This window comes from Cynocephalus volans, chromosome 18 (genome assembly GCF_027409185.1).
Source record: "Cynocephalus volans isolate mCynVol1 chromosome 18, mCynVol1.pri, whole genome shotgun sequence".
Taxonomy (NCBI): domain Eukaryota; kingdom Metazoa; phylum Chordata; class Mammalia; order Dermoptera; family Cynocephalidae; genus Cynocephalus; species Cynocephalus volans.
In genome coordinates this window covers 15,226,872-15,238,577 of record NC_084477.1, presented here as the reverse complement: position 1 = coordinate 15,238,577, position 11,706 = coordinate 15,226,872, and the positions used below count along the sequence as shown (strand labels likewise).

Below are 11,706 nucleotides of genomic sequence, written 5' to 3'. Positions count from 1 at the left end.
ATAAATGTAATGTCAAGCATGATCTCTGCCACAGCGTCCAAATATCTATTTTATCAGTAAAGCTCATAGGCTTACCCCTTCCTCTAAGAACACAACTCTAAGTCCCGTTGGGTCACTGCATCCAAAGTGCAGGATCTCCCAGTGCTGTGTTAAGGTTTCAATTTCCCTCTTCCTGTGATTCTAACCTTGACTGCTTAAAGCAGTCTTTAACTAAAAAGACAAGTTATCTGGTTTCTTGCAGACATTCAAGATATAACAGTGGAATAGGATTAGGACAACAGCAACAACCTGCCCCCAGAGAAAGAGGAAGGGTATGCATGGAAGCCAATGGTCCATGGCAATGACAAGATTCTGCAGGGCAGGTGTGGGAGCGGCTCCCTGCTCCGGGGGTGGGGAGAACTCTTTAACTAAATCCTGATTCTGTTCTTCAAGAGGGAATCCCTCATCCATCATTCCCTATGGCTCTTGGCTCAGTTCTTTGGGAAATTTATCTTTGCCATTGTCCCTCTTGGCCACAATTGTGATCAGTGTTGAGGGGATGGTCTCCTTGGGGGTCTGTAAAGGTTTCCAGCCTGCGTCCTCTTCTTAAGTCAGGACCCAAAGTTTCTAGGAGGTGTCTGATAGTCAGAGGCATTTCTAGTTGGGACTCATGTTTTCTTTGGCTATCCTTTCTCTTAAAAACGTATCTGTTGGCTTCTAGTTGGTTTTATTTGTTATTAACTATGCCCAAAATTCTTTTCCAGACATAGTTTTCATGGCTGCCTTACCTCTTTGCTTGCTCATCCACGAACTCTCCCTCTCAACTCAAAGGCCACTGCACCGAGGCCAGTGGGATTGGGAAGACCATGAGTGTTAATCTGAGAAGGCTCAGCCTTCATTTTTCAGAGCCCCTAAAGTGCTGCCTCTTGCTCTTTGGGGTCTAGAAGCAATTGGCTTTTCCAGTCCTACAAGACTCCAACTTTCTCGACAGTCTCTGTTTCTTTTCTTTTCCTTTGACAAGTTGGCATTCTCTCTTGAGCTCAACTCCTTCTTAAAATGTCTTGTCAAACCTAGCTGATAGTAGGCAACAGAGCAGAATACTTTGAAACATAGAGCATCGTCTTTGCTACGGTCATGTTATAATCGTGGCTGAGGATATTGATATTAGCTGGGCTGGTCAAATGTTTGCAGGGATGAGTAAACATTTCCTTTCCTAATGTACACTGTGCAACATTAGAAATCTACTTCTCTGTCCATGATATTGGTTAACCCACCAACAATATTTGCTTAGTCGTTGAGCACTGGAGGAGTTAGAAATGATTCACGTGGTCACTAAATTAAAGGAGGTTGCCATTACTCTGAACAAGATAGATAAAATACAGCATGTGTGGGCACACCTACTATCTGTCTGTCTGTCCATCCATCCATCCATCCATCCATCCATCCATCCACCCACCCATCCATCCATCCATCCTTCTATCTATCTATCTATCTATCTATCTATCTATCTATCTATCTATCTATCTATCTATCTATCTATCTATCTATCTATCTATCTATCTATCTATCTATCTACCATAACCCATATACCTTCCATAGGTGTATCACAGATACACATCACAGCAACTATTATTTTCTGAACCAAAAATTGTGACATATTGTCTAACAATGAGAGCATACTTTTTGAGACTAATGGAACAGGATATTTAAAATCATGACTGACTCAGAAAGTCCAGGACGTTTGGTTGTTACACATACTGTCTGGGTTGAAAAATTAGGATTACAGAAAGGCTGAAGTTGGAGCCCCAGGAGAGACGAGCTGGAAGGAAATTAGAATTCTTTCTCCTGCCAACCCTTAACGGAGAATCTAGTATTAATCTAAGAAATGAGAACTGACAGGAACAGAAAGTCTAAATAAAATTTGCAAAATTGTGTGCAGTTCATTTCTCACAATTACATTCATTTCCGATTTAGAAATGAATTAGATTCATTTCCTGGTGTTTTTATTAGCTCACTTCTTGAACAAATATTTTTTGAGCAGAATCTGCAGAGGCAATATGTGAGACATGAGGGCCACCATGAAACCAAAACGATCTCTGCCTCACATAATTTTTAGCCTAGTGAGACAGGCATTAATCAAATAATATCATAAATTAATATGCAATAAAGTTCTGATAAGGGTTATAAGGCAATATAGAGTATCATAGGGTTGTACAGGAGGGACCTCATCCCCTCTGGGGAGGGTCAGAAAAGGATTCTTGGAGCAGAAGATTTGGGGCAGGTGGAGGAGTTGAGGGTGTCTTGTGCACTGTCCTGGAGGCAAGAAGCACATTCCATGGGTCCAGGAGTTTGTTGTGAATGCAGAATGGCTATGCATGCAAGGCGGGAACAGCTCAGGGGGCCTTTGAACCTAGTATTTCTTCCATAACATCTTTTCCTGGCTAATTTGTATGCATTCTTCAAAACTAGTTTGTGCACCATCTAATCTCAGAAGCCTTATCTGCCATCTCTCCAATGCTCTACCTACTCCACTCTTCCCCCAGTACTGACTTGGACATCCCTCCTGCACGATTCCACAGGATCATTTACCCACGCATCAATCATGGCCATGTTGAGTGCCACAGCTCTTGTATGCTTGTCTGTTTGCTATACTATGGGTTCATCAAGGGCAGCAAATGTCTACTTATTTGTATTACTAGCCTCCATCATAGAACCTAGCACACAGCATGTCATCGGTAAATGCTTATTCAATTAATTAATTTTAAAACAGACCTATACCTAAATATCCTAAATATTTTAGGACACTTGCCCTCAGTGTGAAGAATAAATCACTCTCGTGTCAAAAAATACGTCTCTAATAAATATTTAAAAGGTAATGAGTCACGCTTTCATTTACTGATTTTTAAAATTAGCTATAGAAACATATATGCAGAATATACTCCTCATTAAGAAGTAGCAGTTGGTTACATTGGCTCACAACACAGTACCCACTGCGATGAACTTACTCATTGAGATTTTGCTATGGGTCGAAAATGAAAAGTGCATAACTTCATTCAGGCACTAAGTATAATTGCTTATGACACAGGTGCAGATATACTGACAGGCTGCTGTAGTTACTCTGGTCACAGAGCTGAAATCATTCAGAAATGAATAAAGTGTCAGCTAAGCAAAATAAAGCCAGTGCATGATCATTTCAACCCCTGATACTGCTCCTTCACATTAAGCCGGACATAGGCTTCCTTTCTCATCCTGTACAGGCCCACAAGGTGTGCAATAATAGCCTTTTTCTTTGTCAAAGATTACTTGACTGTACGTGAATCTCTTCTGGCTGTCCATTTGGTCCCTTTGGTCATTTGTCTGTTGTTTCAGCAGTACCACACTGTTTTACTTACTGTAGCTACAGTTAGTCTTGAAGGTGGGTCGTGTCAGTCCTCAGACTTTGTTTTTCTCCTTTAGTACTGTGTTGGCTATTCTGGGTCTTTTGCTTTTCCATATAAACTTTACAACCAGTTTTTTGATATCCACAAAATAACCACCTGGCATTTTGATTGGGGTTATGTTGAATCTGTGCATGAAGGTGGGAAGGATTGACACCCCAACAACATTGAGTCTTCCTATCCGTCAGCTTGGAGTATCTTTCCATTTATTATTTTTTCTTTGATTTATTTTATCAGAGTTTTGTAGTTTTCCTCATATCGGTAGTGCACATGTTTTGTTAGCTGCATACATAAATATTTCATTTGGGGGGTGCTGATATAGATGGTATTGTGTTTTTAGTTGCAAATTCCAATTATTAATTTCTGGTATATAGGAAAGAAGCTGACTTTTGTACATTAACCCTGTATCCTTCAACCTTACTGTAATGGTTTATTAGCTCCAAGAGAGTTCTTTGTTTTTCTTTCTTTTTTTTTTTTTTTTTTTTTTTTTTTGGCAATTCTTTGAGATTTTCTACATAGACAATCATGCCATCTGCAAAAAAGGGGATGCACGATGATCTTTCTTTCTTTCTTTTTACTTCCTCTTTCCCAATTGATATACCTCTCATTTTATTTTCTTGCCTAATTTCGTTAGCTAGGACTTCCAGTAGGACATTGAAAGGGGGTGGTGAGAAGACACACTTGCCTCTTTCCTGATCTTAGCAGGAAAGCTAGTTTCTCACCACGACTTACGATTCAGCTGTAGGTTTTTGTAAACGCAAGTTGAAGCAGTTCCCCACCACCCCTAGTTTGCTGAGACACAACACAATTTTAATATCAAAAAGCAACACATAAAGCAGAGTGTACAATTTGATTCTGATTTTGTGCAAAATGCATTTTGCACTGGAAGAAAGACGGAATAGAATTCAAAATAATTTTTGTGTGTGCCTAGATGATGCTGGATGTGGGGTATTTCCTTATTCACACATTCCTGTCTTTTCTAAAATTGCCCCAGTGAACCATAACCTTATGAAAGGTGACCGGGTAGCCTGGAGCAAATGGCTTATGGGTACAGAGGACACTGACTCTGTCACCGCGTCTCCGGTGGGAACGGAAGCTCCCTGAGGACCGGGCCCGCCTGCACGATCCCCCCCACGCAATAAGTCACTTCACTCCGTGTCTCAGCTTTGCCTATGAAATGCCACCTACGTGTTTGACATTTCGAGCCCTGGAACCAGGTTTCTTTCTTTCCAACTAGTTTTGCTCGTTATGAGAGAAGGGGAGGGGTGGGAAGAGACGGACAGACAGACAGACCGACAGAAGCCCTGGGATCCAAGTGCCCGGAGCCTGCAGCGGGGGTGGGGGGGGGGCTTAGGACAAGTCACGGGGGCGGGAGGAGGTTCCCGGGGCGGAGCGCACGGTGGCGGCGGGCGGCGGACGGCAGCGCCCCCTCCTGGCTCGTGCGTGCAGCGCCCGCGCCCCGTCCCCGGCCGCCCAGGTGCCTCGAGAGCGCACGGCTGGGAGCGCGGCGGCGGCGGCGGCGGCGGCGACCGTGACCGGCGAGGGCGCGGCGCCCGCACTGTCCCCGCCGCCGAGGCGCTGAGGGACAGACCCTCCCCCCCAGGCGGGCAGCGCGCGCCCACCGTCCCCGGAGCCTGCCGTGGCCCATGGGGATCCGAGAGTTTCCCGGCGGCGCACCCGGGGGCAAGAGCATCGCCGTGTGAGTAGCGCCCGGGAGCGGTGGCCCTGGGGACAGGCTGGGGCTCGGGGAGGGTGGAGCTGCTCGGGAAGTTTGGGGGCATCCTGGGTCCCTCGCCGCTCGCCCCCTTCGCCCCAGCCCAGCCACCCCCCGAGGCGCCCGGGGAGGCGGGAGGCGACAGAGGGGACCCGACGCCCAGGCGACCCGGGGTGCGCGGGGGGGGGGGGGTTGGCGAGCGGCGGGAGGGCAGCAGAGCCCGGCCCTGCTGAGGCCACCCCCTGCCCCGGGTAGGGCCCGGCTGCGCCCTGCTCCACACCCAAGTCCCCCCCTTCTCTTCTCTTTCTGTCCCCCCCGTCTCCTCCCCGCCCGTGCACCTGCCCCCGGCCTCAGTGGCATGAGGAGGTCACCGGACGTCAGCCCCCGGAGACTGTCCGACATCAGCCCGCAGCTCCGGCAGCTCAAGTTCTTGGTGGTGGACGAGGCCATCAAGGAGGACCTGAAATGGTCGCGCTCCGTGGAGGACCTCACCGGCGGGCCCGTGGGGCTCACGTCCATCGAGGAACGTATCCTGAGAATCACCGGCTACTACGGCTACCAGCCCTGGGCAGCCAGCTACAAAAGTAAGACCCCCTCACGTCGTGCTCCTCGCCCGCTGGCGCAGTTCCCCTGTCCTTGTCACAGCAGCCTCCTCGGGGGGGACATGCACGGCGACACGCCCGAGGACAGAGTTCTCCTGCACCTTTGGGGCTTTCTGATCCGTTCTCTTAGGCCCCTCTTGCTAATACACCTCTCTCTGTGTTCTTATCCCTCTCCTCCTGAGGTGTCACAATATGGGGACACCCCTGATGTGGCAGACCGTGAGAAACAGATCAGAAGCTCAAAGTGTCCTTGACGGTGTAGCCGCCCTGCGGTTCTGAGAGGGTTGCTGGGCCTGGGTGGCTCAGCTGGCTCGGTTGCAGAATGCACAACACCAGGCGGTCTGGGATGTGTTTAACTCTTCCCTGTGTCTGCCTGCCCTGATGAGAGGGACAATTCTTGGGGACCTCATTTTGATCTCACTCCCTCCCTTTGCTCCAGGCCTTCATGGGTCCGCAGCTAGGAGGGTCTATGGATCCATCTAGATACAGGCATTGGCCCTGCACGGTGAACCGGGGCTACCGGGTAGAGCAGCTGGGACTTTGTCTGCCAGCGGGTCCCACCTGCTGGCTTTGGCGATGCTGTGATCAATTACACAGGCATTACCACTGCGACTGGGACTAACTTAGTACACATTTCTTTTCCCCACTTTGGAAGAGAGAAGTTGGCTATAGCCAACTCCAGATATGCATCGGTGTGACCATAATTGGGTGGTACCATCACTGCATTTGACTAGCAAGGAGAGGTTGTCTTTACCACGTTAGCTAGTCGGTATAAGAAATGGGCATTGATTAACTTCATTTGTGATAAAGACTCGACTAACAGCTTGATGATTGTGAGATTTGTTTTTGTAACATTTTATTGCTTAAAATTGGATCATACTTTATTGGTCCTTAGGGGGGAAAAAAATCAGGCTTTGGTAATTTAATCATATTCATCACTAAAAGTATGTCTATCTTTAGGTTATTCCTAAAACCTTGGGGTCCAAGCCAAAGGTCAGCGGCATGCTAGCAGTTGGCTGGTTAGTTTTAAGTTAATTACAGGAAGAAACACAGGACTTGAGTGTTTTGTTTTCATGCTCTTGTACTTGTTTTTGAAGGACTGGGTTGATTGCATTTAAGTTGGTGTAAACCTTTAAAAGATGATGTTTTGCCTCCAATCTCCTGCTTCTGCTCTTAAAATTGTAGCTGATATCCTGGCTTGAGATGACACAGGAAGACCAGGGACTAAATTCTCATTTTGGCTGACAAGCACTGGGCACAGGATAACAATAATTAAAGCCCATTAAAAACCATTTTTTTAAATGGGCATGGATAGGACGCTCAATCTCTGTTTCTGCTTTCTAAATTTCTGTTAGGTAAGAGAAATTTTCTATTTCTTATTTCCAGTCTCTGTTTTCTTAATAACTAAGACAATGGTATGAATGACAGTCTTGATGAAGTCATCACTTTAGCCCCTGAAGTCATAAAAGGTTTGTCTTTATAATTCTTTTTGTGACTGGCCATGTGCTTTGTGGAAAGCATCACCGAGGTCTGTGACTGTGGGGGGCTGGTGAGGAACTTACAGCAGTGATGACTGTTTGATACAAGCATATTTTGTAATTAAAACAGGGGAAAGGCCATATGGAAAATGAGACCCGTGTACCACCCGCAGTATTTTTAAATATTCCATCTCTGAGGCTCACTGAAGAGCAAATATTAGCAGAAGAGGCTACAGTGATCATTGTAATATGAATAAAATCAGATCATCCCACTCTCTGTATTCCTGCAAGGATGAAGAATCCTTTATTCCAAGGTATTTTCTTGTTCCTAAAGTGCTTTAGGTGGCAACTGACATTTTGATGCATTAATTGGATTTTAAGTTTAAATTTAGAGAAGTTAATGTTTTATTCATGCAGCCAAGAGGTTTTAGGGCAGCGCCATGCTATTTGCTATTTCTACCAAGTTTAAAAAAATCATAATATAGCAGCTCGTCCATCTGTAGGTATCAACTAATACTTGTTTGTTGGTTTGTAATTGCACTCAACAAACTAGGAGAGGTGAGGATCACACACAAAATGTTTTTCTCATGGTCTCCAGAGCAAATCTGGGATGTGCCAGTCCTCATCCTTAATATTATTATGTCACCTTTCAGTCATCTTTCGAAGTGGCTTATCTACATCTCACCCAAAAGAGCTGCCAGTGAGAGTTTCTAGACTATTTGAGAGGTGCAGGCCAGCTGCCTTTGTAGCAGCAGAAATCATTTGAATGACCACGTATTCATTGTATCCTCTTCGTTTCTAGCTTTTGTTTGGGTAGTTAAGTTAATGAGGTGATTGTGAACAGTGCAGAGGTTCTCTTGGCTCATATTCCCAGTCCAATCAGTGAAATATGCATGTGTCACTCTAGACAAGAGACTTTTTGCATGAAATTGTTTTTTAAATAGATCCAGAGACCCCTGGATCTGAGACGGATGGTTTGTGTGGAACATACGACTGAGAGTTAAATGAAACACAGGTAGGAAGGGTTCAGTTCCTTTTCTCAGTGGCTAAAGACCTTCGAGCTCCACGTTCTTTGCTTCTGAACTGGCGGTATTGCTGGGGATTTCTTAAATTACCAGCTGTGAGTGTATCCAGAGTCCAGAAAGCACCTGGTCCGCAATAGATGCTCAGTAAGTATTTGTTGAATGAATGAATTGATGCTCCTTAAAACATCCACCTCTGGAAGAGAACCTTTGAACGTATTCTGTCGTGACTTGCATCGTTCGATTCCTTATGCTGACTTTCTGCTAGTTGGGGATTGCTTTGCTCTCTCCTGGTTCTTTCCTCACGAGTGCTTTCTGAACCATAGACTAGACCAGAATTCTTGATGATAGGATTTGGTTTAGCCTGGGAGTTCTGATTCTCAGCACTACTGACACTTTGTACTTAATAGTTCTTTGCTGTAGGGGGCTGTCCTGCACATCGTACAGCGTTGAGCAGTATCTCTGACCTCTGCCTATTAGACGCCAGCAGCATACCTCCTCACTCCCCCGCCCCAGTTGGGACAATCAAAATGTCCCCTGGGGAGCTGCCGTTGGCTAGGACCTGCTCCTGTAGCCTAAACTCCAGATTTGCGCTCCAAGCGAACTCCCCTCTGCTGACCAGTGGTGCCTGCCTTCTGAGCTCCCAACCTCCCTCTTTTTCCTTTCTTCCTGGACCACTCCCTAGGTGTCCCTGGTGGGCCACATTAGCATGAGCTGTTGCCTCTGTAGCTGGTAGGATTCCGTACCCACTTACCACAAATTGATACCCTGTAGAAAGTGCTTGAGAATTCAGAACAATCTGGATAGTTTCTCTTAATAACTCCTCCACCTCTTGTTATGAGTAGAAGACAAATGACCTGGTGGAATATCTCTGCTTCTTTTTCCTTTCTGACTGCTCTGATGTAGATATCAAATAGGGAGGAGATGGCTGTAGAAGAGAAGAGGAGGGTCAGGGAGATCAGGAATAATCCACCCACACAGTGGACAGCTGGGCCCAGGTGTCCGATGTAGTGGGAGAACCGGTGACATTTCTGCACGGGGATGATTAAAGTAGCATATTTTGGACATCCCAGATACAGGCTCCCATGCAGGATGGGGGAGCGTCTATAAATCCTTCTTTGTTTTCATTTATTCATTTAGCAAACTTTTGGGGAGCATTCACTGTGTGCCCAGATACAGAGATAAGTGATGGAAGACAGAGCTCCTGCCCAGGTGACAAGACCCACAGGCACCTGCATTAGAAAACAGCCACATTAGGGCGAGGGGATACATTCAGGGTGAGCAGAAGGTTTGCCTTTGCAAAAGGTTTCCCTAAAGGGTGTTTTCAAATAGTGAACTCACAAAACATTTTCTAGTTAAAAAAAAAATTTAGGGTTAACTGTTTTTTTGGATGGGAGTTAGGTCTATTGTGGTATAACTAAATGTCTTTTGAGTAGATTTATTAACACTACATGGTGCTGGTATATGGACATTAAAATGATTTTATTTTGATTCTTTTAGAATACCGATGGGTTAAGTTTTAAGTCATTGGCACAGTGGAGGGCAGGCTAGTCCCAAAAGACTACTCATCATTAGTCCACTCTAGCCTGCCCTTGGTGATGTGAACCCAGGCTAGGAACATGCAGGTTAGTGAGCAAAACCTAGCTTGTCTGGGGGGAAGTTTCCTAGCACAAGCTGAGAAAATGTATAGGGCACTGAGTAACACACCTGGTGACGACAAAATGGCATGCTTCAGCATCCTCCTGATTTAAGTGTGGCAAAGGGTTTGGATGAGGTGAGGGAGGGACTCGTGGGGGAAGACTGTCTTTCTACTCACCTTGTGGTTGCAGATGGAGCTGTGCATGTAGGTGGCTGGCGGGGATACCAGTGCTAACTGCAGCAGTGGCTCCTAGTATTACTGAAATCATGGTGAGCAACTTCTGTTTGATCCTCCCCAAATAGTAAAGGGCAGGCAGGCCAGCAATTCAAAAATGGCCCACTTGTAAGAAATTTCTAACCTGGTTTTAAAAGTTTATTCTAGAATGGAGCTTTGCATGTGAAATGCGAGATGGAGAAGATTTAAAAAGAGAAAAGTTAGAAAGGGAGATGTGAGCATTGGAGCCCTACATCTTCTTTCTTAAAGAATACGTTTTATTCCTGAATATAAATGCATGCTGATTGTTTAGCAGCTAGTTTTCTGAGTTTTGATGGAATTGCAATGCATAAATGTCGTCTTTTAAGGAAACACAGTGATCTCCAGCTCACTCCGGTCATTGTCATGGGGTTATACAGCCTTCACATCTGGTTGTGAATGGCAGGTGGTCGCACCTCCAGGAAAGCACAGTCTCATGCTTTAAGAGAGGAGGGGGCAGCACGATTTTCCCCTGTTCTTCAGAAGTCTGTCCTGGGTGTCCTACTGGTCTAAAACACTCCAGTCATGAGCAGTGGTCCTTTCCTTAAGCAGCTAGAAAAATTCTACGTAGTTGCATTAAAAATTGAACCCATATGCCATGAGCCTTTGAGCTTTTCCAAGCCCTTTCCTGAGAGTTGTCAGGGATGCTCGGCTGCCTTTCAGCCCTGCAGCTGAGGGGCCTCCCCCAGTTTCTCCAAGGTTGTCAGGAGAAGGGGAGGAAATGTAATACACAGAGGTGTGATCATGTCCCCTCATAGCTACATGACGAGTCACTCACTTCCATGAGCCTCTGGCTTCTCATCTGTAAAATGGGGATAATGTCGTACTTTTCAGGATCAACTGAATTAATATGTGCACAGTATCCAGCCTGCACTTGGCATGTATCAGTGCAGCTTTATTTTTGTTTATTCATTAAGCAAACTTTTAAAGCATTTACTACATGCCAGAATATAGAGATACATGATGGAAGACACCATTTTTGCCCTAAAATCTCACCAACTAGAAGGAACAAAAGAGCCATCCGCAGGAATTACACGTGTGATAAAGACCGACCTGAGCGCTCGCAGAGCATGTCTCACCGTGGTGGGTTCATTCTAAAGCAGGCGGTGAGTGGAGGGGACGTTCGTGTTCCAGGCAAAGGGACAGGGTATGCACAGAAAGGTACACTAGCTGTGGCTGGAAGGTAAGTCAGCTTGACGGAACATGGTGGGTCAGGCATGTAAGAGATGGCATTGGACCTGTGAGCAGAAACAGACTCGGGGACATTGTGCTCCAGCCATGAGATGCCTGCCATCTCCCTCACCAGGTCCCGGGAGCCTCCGCTGGCCAGGGGCTCCCATAGTGCTGTCACTCATCATACCTACTGTCATGGCTAGTGTAAGATCGTGGCTGAAACTCTGAGGCTGGGAAGCTGGGTGCTGGCAGGGCTCTTACTGTGACTCTGCCCTCCCTGTGGCCTTGGCGCCTACAACTCTGTGGTGGTTTAATGCACAGACTACCTCTGGCACCTAAGTCAATAAACATTGGTGAGATGTGTTCAGAAAAGGCCTAAGTCACCCTTTACACACACACAGGCACACACA

At 46.1% G+C, this 11,706-nt stretch overlaps 1 protein-coding gene across 1 annotated transcript in view; it reads left to right on the top strand.

The window, feature by feature from the left end:
* The first annotated feature begins 5,062 nt into the window (after positions 1–5,062).
* Positions 5,063–11,706, top strand: part of SLC35F3 (solute carrier family 35 member F3) — a 272,482-nt gene continuing 265,838 nt past the window's right edge. Inside the window, exons 1-2 of the mRNA XM_063082868.1 lie at positions 5,063–5,115; positions 5,485–5,714. Coding sequence (XP_062938938.1) covers positions 5,063–5,115; positions 5,485–5,714 — 283 coding nt within the window. The remainder of the gene's footprint in view (positions 5,116–5,484; positions 5,715–11,706) is intronic.